General features: G+C 40.0%; 1 protein-coding gene across 4 annotated transcripts in view; it reads left to right on the top strand.

Moving 5' to 3' along the window:
• Positions 1–14,712, top strand: part of LOC102230109 (wiskott-Aldrich syndrome protein family member 3-like) — a 37,122-nt gene extending 22,410 nt beyond the window's left edge. For 3 of the 4 annotated variants that reach the window (XM_023346452.1, XM_023346453.1, XM_023346455.1), the window contains 8 exons: positions 4,113–4,266; positions 4,378–4,495; positions 5,801–5,869; positions 6,394–6,438; positions 7,420–7,553; positions 8,485–8,778; positions 9,602–10,017; positions 11,159–14,712. In XM_023346452.1, the coding sequence (XP_023202220.1) occupies positions 4,113–4,266; positions 4,378–4,495; positions 5,801–5,869; positions 6,394–6,438; positions 7,420–7,553; positions 8,485–8,778; positions 9,602–10,017; positions 11,159–11,316 (1,388 nt within the window). In that variant the 3' untranslated portion in view covers positions 11,317–14,712. The remainder of the gene's footprint in view (positions 1–4,112; positions 4,267–4,377; positions 4,496–5,800; positions 5,870–6,393; positions 6,439–7,419; positions 7,554–8,484; positions 8,779–9,601; positions 10,018–11,158) is intronic. The other variant, XM_023346456.1, reaches the window with a different exon arrangement.
• The last annotated feature ends 2,686 nt before the right edge of the window (positions 14,713–17,398 follow it).

Below are 17,398 nucleotides of genomic sequence, written 5' to 3'. Positions count from 1 at the left end.
TTTTTAGCTTTTACTACTTCTGCTCAGTCATTTTCTCCTGTCTTTCATTTCATTTCTCTATTTCAGTCTGTCCATCTTATTTGTAAAATGGCGACACTGATGGCTTCTCTCTAGTCGAGGAGGAAGGAGGGGGGTATGTGAAATGGGGGAAAAAAAGAGTAAAAATATCATAAAAAAAGAATATATATTGTAAAGATAGAAAATTTGGTAAGGAGAAATCTGAGTATCTTGTAAGAAAAGAAGAATAAAAGAATGGTGCTTAGTCGAGAAAAGGCAAAAACACTTGACATGTCTCTCTGTTATGTAACAAGTAAAACTATTATGTCACGTTCACTTTAACTAGGTTATCATAGATGGTATCAGGTTTAAGCCATAGAAGGAACAATTGATTCCTCAAATTATTGTACCCTGAGATAGTAAGTAATACAAACCCACGAGCTTTATCACCTTAGTATTATTGAGAATATTTTTTGACAAGTATTGAGAAACAAATGCTTGGCTCACTGTTCTTTCACATACAGCACCTCCCTCAGTTACTAGCACTCCTTTAAAAGGTCAAATGCTTTAGATTAATTTGTATTTTATTTCAAATTCTAAAACAAAGACATCAATTTCTGTTTCTAAAAAAAGTGGAGGCTGATTGAGCAGATATTTTTAACTAGCAAGGTGTGTTTGTGTGCTCTTTCCCAAGGCAGGCAAACAGTAATAAAAATGCTAATGAAAAGGGAAAATTTGAAAGACTTATGCTAATCTTCTTGTTAATCTTCTTATGTCTTATCTTTTTTTCGAGTGGTAAAACGGCACAATGAAAAAAAGAAAATAAATTCTGCAAAAAAAATACCTCAAACTAATTCAGAACAATTTAAAATGTATTTATTTTTTATTTTCAACAGTGACCAGCTCATTTAATAGGTTTTAAAAAGTATTAAATTTAAAAATATGATCTGTTTTTGCTTTATTTTACACACTTGAATATTTCTGATCAACAGAAAACTGTTATAATAAAGGACTAAAAACAACAGGATTGAATTCTCCTTGACACATTTAGACATGTAGAATCAAGAATCATCTAATCAGACCTGTCTGACACAAAGCAGGCTAAAAGAGCTCTAGAGCAATCTCATAGAAACTATTAATAACCATTTTTGCATTTTTTTATATTACAGAATAAAACATTTTGTGAACCAGCAAAATATAAGTGCAAACCCCAGATATCTTTTACTGGCTCAGAGAATGTTTTAAAAAAAAATCAGTAATACATTCTTCTCTTTCACCTACTGCAATGTAAATGTTCAGAAGATTGGTAAAACACTTATGTAGATTCTAGACCTGTACAGAGGCCCTCACTCTCTGTTTTATCTCATTACTCTGGTTATCAACTGTATTTAGATTATTTGCAAGGATGTGCAAAAAGGAATATCCTGCAGAACCTAGAGGGATGAAGAAAAAGAGAGTACACAGTGAGGAATAAAATAAGTTTGCTGGAAGAGTAGGTCAAGTCTCTTTTAAGGTGAGTCTGATTCAAAGTTTCATTGGCTTCTTACAGCAGTGGATTATTCATTTGGCCACAGGGACAGAGGCTTAGGAGGCAATGATCAAACACTGTTCAGACGGTACAGTGCTTTCACTGCAAACTTACATATGAATCAAACAACCCTTTGCCTTTTAGTTTTTAAGGAGGAAGTCACTGCATTCAGAGTCTAACTGTTCTGTCAGCCTCTGTACACATAAATGATCCTTCAGTAAATCACTGACCAGGACATATGTTACACCGTTTGTGGCTTAACCTTATTATATGCTGGGTTGGTATCAGCTGATCGCACCCATGTGTGTGACTACGTGTTCTGCCATATGGAAGATGCTTAAACCTCTTACAGTATTAAAGGAATGATACGCGCACACACACATGCGCGTATTTGTGGTTTATGATACCAGTAGGACTTTTAGCATGCCTATGGGGACACACTTTTTCTTACATCTGGTAACCACAAAAAGTATGTCAAAAATTAAATTTTACGCATGCTTACACACACACGCACAAACACACATCATTGCTATTTCTGTTTCTGTGGCGTATGCAAACAACACAGTGCAGATGCTTCTGTTATTATCCAGCTCTCTGTGTGTGTTTAGGATCATGTTTAGTATGAATGTGAGAATAGACAGATTCCAGACCTAAATCAAACTGACAACATGTGGCAAGACCTAAAAGGTTGATCTTCCAAGAAACTCTTCACCTTGTTTGACTGTTTGATTGTAAAAATGTTTTTAAAAAGTCCAAAATAAAATCTTGCAAATTTTGTTGATGGTTCCACAAAAGATAGTTTCAGATTACTGAACGCATGCCACCACACTTGAAAATTTTAATTTGTAAAAATGTGTGTGTGTGTGTGTATATATATATATATAAAAAATTCCCTTCTCACCCACCGCGGGTGGTGGGTGGTTCTTATCCTCTGAGCTCGGGTCCTCTACCAGAGGCCTGGGAGCTTGAGGGTTCTGCGCAGTATCTTGGGTGTGCCAAGGACTGCACATTTCTGGACTGAGATGTCTGATGTTGTTCCTGGGATCTGTTGTAGCCATTGGTCCAGTTTGGGGGTGACTGCCCCGAGGGCCCCGATGACCACAGGCACCACTGTGGTCTTCACCTTCCAGGCCCTCTCCAGTTCCTCCCTGAGGCCCTGGTATTTCTCTAGTTTCTCGTGCTCCTTTTTCCTGATGTTGCAGTCGCTTGGTATTGCTACATCTACCACAACGGCTTTCCTCTGTTGTTTATCCACTACGACAATGTCTGGTTGGTTCACCATTACCATTTTGTCTGTCTGGATCTGGAAGTCCCACAGGATCTAGCTCTGGCGTTCTCCGTCACCTTTGGGGGTGTTTCCCACTTTGATCTCAGGGTTTCCAGTCCATATTCTGCACAGATGTTTCTGTACACTATGCCTGCAACTTGGTTATGTCGTTCCATGTACGCTTTCCCTGCCAGTATCTTGCACCCTGCTGTTATGTGCTGGACTGTCTCTCTCTCTCTCTCTCTCTCTCTCTCTCTCTCTCTCTATATATATATATATATATATATATATATATATATATATATATATATATATATATATATATATATATATATATATATATATATATATATATATATATATATATATATATATATATAGCTGCACAGTGGCGCAGTTGGTAGCACTGTTGCCTTGCAGCAAGAAGGTCCTGGGTTCGATTCCCGGCCGGGGTCTTTCTGCATGGAGTTTGCATGTTCTCCCTGTGCATGCGTGGGTTCTCTCCGGGTACTCCGGCTTCCTCCCACAGTCCAAAAACATGACTGTTAGGTTAATTGGTCTATCTAAATTCTCCCTAGGGGTGTGTGTGTGTGTTCATGGTTGTTTGTCCTGTATGTCTTTGTGTTGCCCTGCGACAGACTGGCGACCTGTCCAGGGTGTACCCCGCCTCCCGCCTGGAACGTAGCTGGAGATAGGCACCAGCAACCCTCCCAACCCCATTAGGGACAAAGGGTGAACAGAAAATGGATGGATGGATATACATATATATATATATATATATATATATATATATATATATGATCATTTTCCAGTTGTGTGGTATCAAAATTCCAATCAGATTGTTGTATTTGTAGCTGTAAAAGATAAATGTATTTCAAAAAATGTTCCTTGTTTATGACAGTGTAAAGAAAATCAATTCCTAGTGTGGGCTGAAGGTAAAGTTGCAGTCTTTGCAACTAGATAGAAGTAGAAACTGATCATACTTAAAAAGTGTATACAATAATAGGTTCCACCATAGTAGGAGCTCTTTTGTGGTCACTTGTTGTTTATCTTGGATTTTATTAAAACATTAGGTTTCATCAGTAGTAGTCACATGCCAGAGTGTAGAACCCTGATAAGTAATTATCGGAGTTGTCAGACAATTCTGAAACCATAAATTGTCCTTTTTCCTGTAAAATTTGAAAGCAAGGTTCAGATGACCAGACAGTAGTGTTTTAACAGGATCTAGCTGCTAATCTATTCCGCCTTTAAGACATAAAAAGGTATTTCTGTGCAGAACTTCTCAAAACAGCTAAGTTGAAACATCCTCTGGTCTTTCAGTCTCCCTCCAGGACATCAACATGAGAAAAGCATTTAAGAGCAGTACCATTCAAGACCAGCAGGTGGTCTCCAGGACGTCTGTGCCCAATCCTGTGGTGGAAATGTACCACCGCTGTGACAAGCCCCCGCCGCTGAATATCCTCAGCCCCTATAGGTGGGTTACATTTGGAGTCGGCCTAATTCCAGCAAATGATGTGTCTGCTCTCTTTTCTTTCTTATCTGTTGCTTACTTTTTCACCTCTGCTCCTCTATTTACCTCTGCAAGGGATGACAAGAAGGATGCGCTGAAGTTCTACACTGATTCCTCCTACTTCTTCAACCTGTGGAAGGAGAAGATGCTGCAGGCCACCGAGGACAAACGCAAAGAAAAGAGGCGGCAGAAGGTAGGCATCCGTTTCCATAGGGAGTGCATTTGCATGTGAAGCTGTATTTTTGTTGTGAACGTACAGCTGGTGTGTCAGTGTGGAGCTGGAGGAGAGTGTGTTTTAGAAAAGTTACAAGAAATAAGGTCATCCTCTGCTTTAATTTGCTTATCTGTTCTATTTTGCTGACTTGTGTCATGTTCTTTTGTTATTTAAGTTGATGCTTTCCTATCTTAATGTTTTCACCATTTAGCTTTGCTCTGTTGAATGCAGCAGCAGCTGCGGGATACTTAGTGACAAGATATAATCAGAGATTTTGAAAACTTAAATAACTGCTTATAGTCATTGAAATTGAGACAAGAGCAAATTTGTTACTATATCTTAATGTTTTATTATAAGCTGTTATTCCTATACTACATTATTATACTACAAACTTCAATTAGCTTTAAAAAATGAGTAGATGCTCAAGTTCAAATTTAATGTAGATTTACCACTAGGTTCAAAGTTTTACATACAGGATCTAATATATTTGATCACTGATTATTATTCTGATTATTGTAGTTAGCAAGTTGCACCTAAATGATATGCATTTTCTAGCCATCAACAACCATTAGACATGTGTCTGCTTACTTTACTTGGCAGAATTGGTAGAGTTGATTCAAATACTTTGGTTTCCAATCACACACCTCACTTTTAAGCATACTCAATTAAACGGCTGTTTTGTATGAAAACAAAAAAGGGCCAAATTACAATAAATAAATGACCTGCAAAATAATTATTTAAATCTGTCATTCATTGTTTTGAAAACTGGAAATAAATAATAATAAATAAAAAAAACTGATTTAATTATGAGCCACTTCCAGTGAATTGGAAGAAGTTGCATGGACTTGTTGTTTGAAGCCTTTTCACAGCTGACGATTAATAGTATATTACTTTGATTTAGTCTAACAAAAAAAAGAAATCCTTCCATTCAGATCCCAGAACAGCTGCTGCTGTATGCATTTGCTGCCTTTTGTCAATATTGGTGTTGAATTTAATGCTTATTTCATATTTTTCTGTTCCCTTCCTTCTAAATATACTCATTTATAAAATTTTGAACCTTACATCAAGCGTTCACTTAAGAAAAAACAACAGGTGTAAGAGGATGGAAAAAGCTGCAGCAGGCTGCCTGAGACATCACTCTACTTTATTCCCTCAGCGCCTGCTCCTTCCTTTCTCTCAGTTGTCTATAGCTTGCTGGCCTTGGAAGATGCGCATCCCCTTCCTCTTTCCTCTTCCTCTGCTCAGTCTAATGCACCAGCTTGTCTTTCTCCCATGTTTCCATAGGGCTGTCCGGCCCACCCCGACAGGCCCCACTCCAGACAGGCCCCACCCAGGAGCCCCCTGTCCATCTCTGTAAGGCGACCCAGACCCCTAACCCCCCTACCGCTACCACCACCCCAACGCCCCTCACTTCCTGCCCTCACTCTCCATTAAAACACATTATACACTCACCTCTGAAAAAGGAAGTCTTACATACACCTTGTACTTTAGAAACAGCACTAAAACAAAGTCCTCACTGTATGAAAAAACTAAATCTACACACACACCCCTATGAACTCCCGCCGTTGTGTGTGTCTGTGTGTATACCGTCACCTTATCTCACCATCTCACCCCTCTCTCTCTGACCTCCTGTGTTTGATTTTGGTTGGTTTGTTGTATTCCCACCCATTTTTGGCTCCGTCGTCCGTTGTGTGATAGTCCGTGTTTCACAGTAGTGAACTGGGTAGTGAGTAGACCAGTGGGTGTGTGTGTGTGTGTGTGTTTGGTTCAGTGTGATGGTAAAAAGGGGTCCAGATCACTTTCCTTCTGCAAACAAAGAGCCAGTAGCTAATGACTGAGGTCCTTTCCACTCCTGTTTGTCTGTGTATCCTCCACAGGAGCAGCAGCGGCAGGTGGAAGACCCAAGCAGAGAGGTGAAAAAGGTTGGTAACCGCTTGCTCTTGATACATTTAAATATTCGATATGTAACATCTATAAAAAAATATAGATTTGTTTACATATTTGTTGTAGCTGCCACTATGTCGTGATGGCATAGTATGAGACTGATAATCTGTGAAAAAATCTAGTTTCTCTCCCTTCTCCCGGTGTTAATAAGAAGCAACCAATCAGAGCCAGGAGGAGGGTCTTAGCACTGCCAATCATGCTCGTGTACACGCCGTTCACTCCTTACTCTTGCCCCCCCCCCCACTTGCTCTCTGCTACTCTGTAGCTTCTTCCCAATATCAGAGCATGTCAACAATACTAATGTTAGATTACATGTCCACCAGTGATGGTGAATAGGTGGTTATTAGCACATTGAGCAGCGCGTACACAAGGTCTATCGACAGCAATAAGACCCAGCTCCTGGCTATAATTGGTTGTTTTTGATCGAGAGTGGTGCATTTTACCAGATTACTGAAGTAGCTCAGGGAGGAGGTGCTTCAGCACAGTTGTGATTTGTTTTCACAGATTTTCTGTTTCACGTTGTGGTAACAGTTTTAACAAAAATGTAAAAAAAGAAATACTTTTAAAAAAAAAAAAAAAAAGTTACATTAGTTAGTCATTTTCCTGGGAGTGGACCTTTTGCTGAGTTTTTTTTTTGAGGCCCTGCAAGGCCCACACATTGACCCATTTCAATGACAAGGTTGTGAAGTTATTACAAAAGCTAATTTTGTGAGACTTATAATTATATTGTCATGAAATACATTTACATGCTCTTTGAGTTTTTCTTTTTTTTTGTTTGTTTTTGATTCTTTTAACAAATATTCAATTGATTATAAGGTTGGGGAACTTATGATAATTTTTTGTTTAAAATAATAGATTGCAAAAAGTATGCTCAGTCATCTTTTATCTTATACCAAAAGAAAGAAGAAAGCATAGATTTTACCAGTTGTATTTTTCTTTCCTGTTGTTTCGCCCCGCAGGTGCGTAAGGCTCGTAACAGGCGTCAGGAATGGAACGTTCTGGCCTACGATAAAGAATTTCGACCCGATGCCAGGCTCACCCCCTCCCCTTACCACGGCATGTCGTCTGAAGGATCCCTCTCCCCAGATAGCAGGTACATGCTAACCACTGCTAACCCCAAACCACTTCAGTTGTACCTTTCTAACACATCAGTTTGTTTCTTTTTGTTTATTCCAGACAAGGTAAACGCAAATTCATTTGACCATATTTACTTAAACGTGTTCCGTTGGAAATTTTCGGATTGCAATTGCATAAAGACACAGCAACACATTTAAAGACGAGCAAAATATAGTGGATTACAGTTTCTTGAAGACATGTTAATACCCTTTGAACCTATTTTTATTTTTTGCTATATTACACACAGAAATTGCAATGTATTAGACCAACACAAAGCAGCATGTAACTCTGAAAATTAGGGGGGAAAATTATACGTTGTTCCAAGTATTCAGACCCACTTTACTTTGTAACGCAAGGTAAAATCCTAACCTTTTTGTCAGAAGACATGTAGAGAACAGAAAATATGTGGAAGAAGGCCAAATGTAACTTTTTAGTCAATTTCCCGTCATCTTGAAACATTATGGTAGGGGTCAGAGTTGATGGAAGCTATCAATCCCGACAATAAGGACAGTTGTGGGGTGTTTTAAACATCATTAATTGGATTTTATTGTCACATCTATAAGTCAAAATTCTTATCTTGATAAGAAATTTTCAATAAATGATAAACGTCCACCAATATTTTCAAGACACTGTGAAATGTTCTCTCCCTGTGTCATTTGAAGTTCTGTGCTGCCCTCTTATGGAGACTCTTAAGTGAAACCCAATGTTCTTTTCAAATATACTAATCAGAGCATCACAGTTTGGTAGAAGTACAAATAGCCAAACATTAAAATGTTAAAGCAAATGGAAATCACCTGAAATGGAATCCAGGCTCAGGTCGTTGATTAAACATTGTATTTTCCATTGATATCAATATTAGGATATTACTTTAGGCTATGCTTGAATTTTGCTCTATTGTAACCCAATAGGTCAATGGCGTCCGACTCCTACCCGGCAAGTCCCAACCACCCGGCTACCCAGGCTCCAAGCGCTGCCCATCCCGCTGACCACCATGCCAGGGATCACCTTGCTGCCGCCCAGACACAGTCGCTCGATCGCGGCCTGAGGCCAGCCAACCAGCCCCCTGGAGCCGCCGGGGCAGGACCACCGGGTCGACACGCAGCTTCCCTCGGCAGGACCCCATCAGGACATGGGGTCCAGGCCGGGGGAGATCCAACGGTCAATGGGCCAAGGCAGCAGTCGATAAAGGAATACCGAGCTGGGTACGGGTAGGCTTACTAATTTGACTGACAAAGTGAGACCGTGGAAAATATTACAGTTTAAATGGTTCAGTGGCTTTGATTTAGCTGAAACATTGAGGACTTCAAGGATTGAATCTTCTTCCATTACGTTGATGAACCTCTGTTTTTTCATGAGATTGCACAATTTAGTGCCCTGGGGTGAGACTATTGTTTTCTCTTTCCAGTCCAAAGAAACTAAGTAGAAGTCTTAGAGGTTGTATTGGAGTCTGTGGTTCTACCTGGGGTTGGCACTAACATTCATCCTGGCTGGTTGGATTTCAAGTGGACAACTCTAAAGGCTCTCCCCTACTACCGAAGCATTGAAATCGGCTCTGATTGACGTAGTCACGTGGCAAAAATTGTGTCATCTTGTTCACAGTGAGCCGTCCTATTCCGCTTCTCGACAAACTATTTCACATAGCGTTCTGTGAGATGTGTTAGTCTGAAGTTAGTGGGCAGGTCTCCTGTTGTTGTATCCGCAGGCGACATGAATATGTTTTTGGAGTGTTTATCAGACACATTGAGGAATTACGTGGATTGGTATGAGTTTGCACAAAATACCTGCAAACATTGTGATAAAAAGTCTTGAATGGAAATTGCAAAGTTGTCGTCCACAGAGGAGACGACGTCTCAAGGTGAAGTATGGGAGAGCTGTGACCCTGATTGTTCGCACCGAGCTTTGGTGATTAGATCTCACTTGTCAGCTCCACATGCAAAGAAATGCAGTCGTGTCTACAGATGTTTCTGAAAAGATGATTTAGTACTGACCCATATGTATGTGTGTTTCCTCTTTCTCACTCTTTAGTGGGCAGCCCTCCACCATACCTGAGTATTACATCCCCCCAGCTCCTCCCCCACCCCCGCCTACCATCCCATCCGCCCAGACTGCCTTCGATTCCGCCACAGCGCCGCCTTCTGCGGCCACCTCCGCCATCCCACCGACCTCCTCTGCCCTCTCCTGCCACTACTCCCCCTCCCCTCCTCCTCCCCCTGCCAATTACGTACCCTCCCCCGCCCACCCCCCTTCAGGTGCACCTCCGGCTGCCCCTCCGCCCCCACCTCCTGGCGTGCCTGCTGGACACCAGGCTCATCCATCCCCGCCACATGCCGCTGTCGGCCAGACAGCCGTGGATTCGGCGCCTTCGACGAGGAAGTCGACCATGCTGGGGATGATCCCGATGAGCGACGCACGCTCCGACCTGCTGGCCGCCATACGTAGAGGTACGAGTGTCGGGATTTCTCCCAGAAAACTTGCTAACCCTGGTGGTAGAGGACACTACCATGTTTTTGAGTTAAAAAATGTTTACAGTTGACAGGAAATTTTAAAATATGACTAAGTAATTATGGGTTATTGGAAGACATTATTAACATTACCTCAACACCAACTTTCTTGAAGTTGTTAGTGTGTAGACCAGTAAAGACAGACAGTGGTTGTAGAGATCCAGTCAATAAAAGAAGACGCCTGACCTCAGTCTCCTTATGTGTTCACATACTGACCATACTACAGTATGTTGCCATTGTGCTTCCAACCCTTTCACCAAAGAGACTCTTTGTTCTGTCTGTCACTGGTGTATTAAAAAACATTTATTTGTTGCATTATCAGCTGGTGCACATATATATATATATATAAATAAACAATGCTTAGCCTGGTGGGGCGCAAGGAAAGCCTGGGGGCCCACCAGGCTTATAATACACGGGGAGAAACCAGTTCATCCACACTAGGCCTGTTTAGTGTACTTTGATCAATCTCTAGTTTGCTGGCCTAGAAAGTCCGGTTTGTTTGGGGAGGTGTGAATGCACAATTGACCAAAGAAGCAAACTTTGGTCCACCTACAAACCTTGTTCTCTGATTGGTTGAAGTGATCTGTGGCGCCAAGTTCGAACACCAAGCAGACCAGAGACTGCTCCAAAAGCAGGAATGGGACTATGGCACAAGGCATTCTGGGTAAATAAAACCAAAAATATGCAAAAGTGTATTGCTTGATGGGGAAATGACTCGTGGTCTTTAGGCCAAGACAAAAGGGAAATACTACAATGTCTACAATCTGAAGCAACTCCATGTTTTGTTAAATTTTGCAAAGAATGTAAACATGTTCTTTCAATGGTACATGGTGCAGCGCCCCCACAGACGAGGAGGTGAACCGGTTTTTCAAATGGTTTGGATAGTCTGATACAATGGCCAGTGAAAGAGAATTGCACCAGCTGAACTTTGGTTTCCAGTTGAACACGGACTGTGAAAACACGCTTAATCCTTAACAGCTCATGCTTACAGTTTGATCAAATGAAAGATACTTCCAGTAGCATTTAAAGACAAAGCTCTCATCAGACCTCATTGCTCCTCCCTTCCCTTTGTCCCTCGCAGGCATCCAGCTGAGGAAGGTTCAGGAGCAGAGGGAACAGGAAGCCAAGCGGGAGCCTGTCGGCAACGACGTGGCCACCATCCTGTCACGCCGCATCGCCGTGGAGTACAGCGAATCCGACGACGACTCGGAGCTGGATGAGAACGAGTGGTCTGACTAAAAAAAATAAAAATAAGAGAAAAAATGAGATGGAGCTTTGTAAGGCTGGACTGGCGGAGCTAAAAGAGAGAGAAGTTTTACATTGAGTAAATAACGAAGGTGTCAGGTTAGTTTCAAGGTTCGCATTTTAACTACGAGGTTGACTAAAAAACCAATCATACATTTGTTTACACAGATCGCCGGAGCACGGCTCGGAGAAGGCCGAGTGACAAGTCGATACTTTCAGCATGCACGGTTGCCCCTCACAACGCCTCTTCTCGAACTGAGAGCCTGGAGGCTTTTATGTCAGGCCGCCCTTGGTGTGTGGCACAATAAACACGCCCTCCATCTCGGCAGCCTCCCGCCCCGGTCCGCTCGTTTTTAACCGCAAGCACGGAGCTGTGAAAAACAAACCCATAAACATCTCCCCATATTCACACCCGAGCGGTAGTTATTAGCAGTATGTAGGCAGCGTCCCCCTGTGACTACGGGCTTATTGTGTTTACAGAACACATGGTACAGCACAAGAAAGATGAACGATAGTGCAATATTTACGTATCTGCCAAATGTTCCGAAAGAATTTGAGGAAGCAAATCAGGATAATCAGGGAAAATGATAGCTTGTTAGCAGACGACTGTGCCTGTTTGTGGAACACGCGCGCTCTCGTTAGAGATGAAGCCAAACTTTTGGGAGTTTGGTTCTCTTGACTTAACAGGATCGGCATCGGCACACTCCAGGTGAGCTATGACATGTTCCAGCTAGATATTTAAGCTTTGCCTCATTCACAAAATAGTTCATAATTTATTTACCTTAAAGAGGAAGCTAGCCAAGGTAGCTGAGAACTTTAACAGGCTTGTTTTCTGTCGGATATATCTATGTTTGCTTTAATACGTTTATTTAAAACCACACATAAAAATAATACATGAATTGTATTTTCATACAATTTCTGATTGATCATAATGCACTACATATTTTAATAAAGAGTCCATGTTATGTTTGTTTCTAAATTATTGGCACTAGACAACCACTGTACTGGTGTACTTATACATTTACAGACTTAAGAGTTTAATGAAAATTACTTTTAAAAAAAAGACTGTAGGATGGTTTGTCAATATCAGAAATTGTAGCCGCAAGAATTTTCAACGCATTCATAAAGTGTTAACATTTTTTGACCCAATAATACAGTAATAAATATTACTATCCAGATCATATTGGAAATACTTTAATGCCATCTAGTGGTCAGAGTTTTGCCCATATGAAAGCCATTCATTCATATCTGTTGTAAATTCTATATGCAAATTAGCAATCTCTTCTTCTTTGGCTGAAAAAAAAAACATTTTTAAAAATTAATCTTGAATGAATTCAGGCAAAAAAGACATTTAAACTGCTAAATTATCATCTGCCTGTCGCCGATTTGGAGTAGTGATATAAAGCTCTGAGAAAAAGCATAACATGGCCTTCTTAACACAATTTAATAATCAGCAAAAGTAATATTTATTTTTAGAATTCACTTTAATAAGAATAATATTTTAGGTTATTTTAAAGAAATGTCCAATTTTAGGTGTGTTTTAAAGCTTCGTTTTGTCTTGTAGTATAATAATAAAACTTTGTATTTTTTAAGTTGGGGTTAGACATTTTGGCTAAAGTGGTTTGGAAACCAAGCTCCCAAAAGTTGATGTAGTTGTTGATCTTTTACGATTGTGATGTGCTGTCGCTTTCTCCCACTGAGATAGTTTGGTAAACTGTGATAAAAGACGCCGCAAATGCTAACGCTAACATGGGATTACAAGCCTCACCAGCCTGGTTAAAGTCATTATTCTGCCTACATATCGTTGCTTCGGTCAGGCCACCTAGTTAGCTTATCCCACTGCTTTGTGCTTTTTTAAAATGATTATTATCATTATTATTATTATTATCACCCTTTGTTAGCCATTCCAAACTCAAAGCCGAATATTTCAGCCTGTGACTGTATGCCATGGTCTTCTATAAATGCTTCAAGGCTAAACCACAACCAGCACCGTACTAATAATGAAAAAAAATAAAAAAAAACAACCATCTTCATCTTGACATCTTTTCCTTTTGGTGGTCCCAACCGCTTAATACCGTTGCTTTCCGTGGAGGCTCTTGTGAATTATAAATACATAAATGTGAGAAACTTGCAACGCTAATATATAGTATGAAATCTCTTCTCTCTTCTCAGTATAGGTTTGGCTAATCCTCAGTGTGAACTGATTGGACTGTCGTGTTTTTCTAATGTGCTTTTTGTTTGTTTCATTTTATTTATTTTTTCTTAAAGTGCTGCAGTGATTCGTTTGCTTTATTTTAGGGATTTTTTTTTTTTATTAGGTGAGGAGCCAGATGACAGAGTGGAAGATGTGTCCAAGAAGCCAGCTAAAAGATTTTTATTCCTTAGCAGATTAACCTGACGTATTCTCATCTCAAACAGAAGCCAAAATCCAGCAGAAGAAGCATTTGATACTAGAGTCTTGTACCGGATTTTACATCAGAAGCAGCGTTTTTGATAGCGAAAAAACACTAACGGTTTATTTTTTACGCGTTTACTTTAGCAAATCTTTATTTTTCCGTTTCGGAGACTGTCTTAAAGCTTCGGTGTTCAAAACGTTTAAAAAACTTATCGTGTCGCTACGTTTCAGATGATGCCACGCTTTTTTTGGAGGATGTATATACATATATATATATATACTCACACACAATAAGTTGGCTTACTCAGAATTTGTACTCTTGTAGAATACAACCACATCTGGATTAAGGACTGAATGATACGACGTGTTGATGAGTTCCTGGTATTCTCCGCAAGGGTCCGAACTACGATTTTCAAACTGTGCCATGAAGCAAAACAGAAAAAAGAAGCACATATAAACAAGCCAGCGTGGATTTTGCCACAAAGCTCGGTGAGAGTTTACTGTAAAAAGGAAAAAAAAAAAAAAAGTTTATGTTGTAACTGAGAAGTCAAGAGGCATTAAATCTGCTATATTATCCAAATTGTTTCTTCGGTGATTGTGTTGTTGTGCGGGAGTCATAGATACACACGTTTAAAGAAATCTGTCCCAACACTCCGAGAATGTAAAACTCTAGCTTGACTGACTTTTAACGACAAAATATTTGCCAACAAATAGCAAAGCAACCACAGAGACACAAAATGATGAAGTTCTCCGAACACCCGTACCTTGTGTATCTATGGCTTCTGGCTTTTAAAGAAAATGTTCTTCTGTGTTGAAAATGTGACAAAATGAATCATGTTGTATAAACTTTTGGTAAGGCAGCCTTCGAGGTTAAATGCATTTGGTTTACCATAACCTAGACAATAAAACAAAGTTAAGCTGTGTATTGCACACTAAAATCAGCTGTAAACAAGTATGCATGTGACTAAAGTCAATAAATAGTGATTAAAACAGCAGTTTGGGTTTCCTTTGCTTCTGTTGATATCATCCTGGGTTTTTTGAGGGGGTTGGGGGGGTTCAGTAGCTTCACACTTGAAAACAGTATTTGAACTGTGTCGTATTATCAGCTCCACTATCAAAACCCTTTCATTTCTGAGATACTCTCATTTGCTAGCATGCTATTCGTAGCATCATCCTCATATGACCTCGAGTTTAGCTCCAATGCCTCAATACGTCTTTTAGTTTGAAAGGTACGATATGTATATATTACAAAGTTGCTCATCATAGCTAACTAGCATATAATAACTATAACTTAAAATCAAAAATCAAATTTTATTTGTATAGCACATTTCAGCAACAAGGCATTTCAAAGTGCTTTACATCATATCAAACACAGAAGCACAATGCAACATAGACTCAACAATCAAAACATGACATTAAGTCAGGTTCCATCAATAAATTTGTAATTGATTAAAGAAACTTCTCTCCCAAAAATATCCCTTAAAAGTATTTTTAAGATCAATATATCCCCACTAGAAGTGTAAACTGCATTTAAAATGTAAACAACGATACATGATGTCCACTTTAAGTGACAGATTTACGATTTCCTTCCTAATTAAAACATATATTTCAGTATTTTAAATTGCAAGATAATGCAACCCCAGAAAATATTTACAGGGACAAATTTTTTTTAAGGGAACAGAGCTGAAAAAAAAAGGCCTATACATTTTTTTTTGTTTGAATGAAGAAGTAAATGTAAAACCCAAAGAATTTTTTTTTTCAAAATTTATTTTGTTTTTATTTTACCTTTATGTCTTCATTGATTAAGACTGCATGGGTTTCTAAGACGTGAACGCGATTCTCTTGGGAGGCCTGCAATGTCGCCTACCTTTGTCCAGGGGGCCCCACTGATCTGGCGGCCATGTTGGTTGGAGTACGTTTCTGGGGGAATTTCCACTGCTTAGCTGGTAAGTAATGCATAGGGTGACACACTACAGTCCCGCGAAGTATACAATCGGTCAACGCCCACATTTATACAAGAAAATTGCATTTGATTAGCTGTCCACTGTAATGTTATAAATAAAATGGTATTAAAAAAGAGAAAGACATTTAATGCTAGCTTTGGACAAAACGTTTGGCTCTTTTCCTCCTTTTTCTTCCGAGTCCTTGGCGAGCGACGGCGTTCTCCGTGTGCGCCGTGCAGCGACCGCGTGCTGCCAAAACGAAACAACAACAAAGCGTGTTGACGTCACAGATCACAGAGTTTAATCTCATACAAAGCAATCGACAACAAAGCTGCAGAGGAACAGAGATATGCATTTTCTCATAAAAATAAAGACACACAAGGGGAAACGAACACGAAACAAAGACAAACAAACAGCAAAGACGTCTTTGGAGAGAGAGCCAATGCAAAAAGCAAAAAAGTGGCAACTTTCTGCAAATTCAGTGGTGACACTAGATTTTATATTTAGTGAGTGTTTTTTCTATTTAATTTATGCATTCTAGGCGTTCCTCTTGTTGACCAACTGGAAGCTCCCAGAGAACTTGGAACTCCCCTCAATCTACGGCAAAGATCAAAGGGCCATCTGCCTTCTACCGAAACAAAAGAGCGGATAGCTGGCCCTGACCCCCTGTGGCTCCCACGGTCATTCTGAGTACAGAACGACCTGAGATACAATCTCACAGATACCTGAGAAATCTAAAATCTCTGTCTCCCAAGGAAACTGCTAATTTTATGACTTCGCCTGTGGCCTGGCCTCACAGTGGGGGTCCCATTGAGAGATCTCCCTTAATCTGCATTTGGTTCCTGTGTCTCTGAATGCTCAACAGAAAACTGTTCAAAATAAGAGTGTTCCATATATCTTTTAAGATTAACTGTATTAAGCACCAAAATAATCATATTTCCTTAACAATGGGTAAAAGTTTAAAAAACGGGGCTCGGCTCCGGTAAAAGAGGACTTCCTGTAAAATCCGATGTGATTTCCTACAGGAGGCCAATATTGTCCCTTTGGCTACCGTGACTCATTAGACCCATGCAGATTTTGAATAAAAGGAAGCAGCCACTGTGGCTCAGCGTTATAAGTAAAACGTAACTGTTACGTAAATTGAGCAACCATGACTCCATTGTTCTCGGGGAGGCCCGGTCACCATGGTCAGGAGGCAGAGTTTGGCAGGGCGGAGGCGGGAACCACAGGCGCCGTTTCCCGTTTTCGGTACACAGATGGTGACACAGCGGAGAGGAGAGGATGGAAACCGAGAGGTCAGAGGAAAAAGCCAAATAAATCACACACGCACCGTTTGGCAAAGAACAATGTGGATGACTCAAGTCCTGTTCTTTTGGGGGTGGCGAAAAGGTTATGAAGTTTATCTTGGGAATTGTGTTCCGATTTAGTCTAACTATAGTGTAAATCAAAGTTTGGAATCAAAAGTGACAGATTGTAACATTTTCTAACAAACATAGTCAAATATTTTTTATGTTATTTATGAGAAGTACAGAGAAAGCAAACAAAAAAAGGGAAGAAGGTGGGATTCAAGTTTATGTTTAAATCAATCATTCTTCCAACAAAGAACCGAAAATGTTTTTATTTTGTTAAATATCACATTTTTATTCTTATGTAGATGATGTGGTTTCATTTAGTTACAGCATCTTATAGGCATAGTTGTACACTAAAAAGACCATTCTATAGAACACAACAAAATTAC

The sequence above is a fragment of the Xiphophorus maculatus genome, chromosome 14 (genome assembly GCF_002775205.1).
Source record: "Xiphophorus maculatus strain JP 163 A chromosome 14, X_maculatus-5.0-male, whole genome shotgun sequence".
NCBI classification, from domain to species: domain Eukaryota; kingdom Metazoa; phylum Chordata; class Actinopteri; order Cyprinodontiformes; family Poeciliidae; genus Xiphophorus; species Xiphophorus maculatus.
The sequence above is the reverse complement of the archived record's forward strand: the minus strand, read 5'-3'. Positions and strand labels throughout refer to the sequence as shown.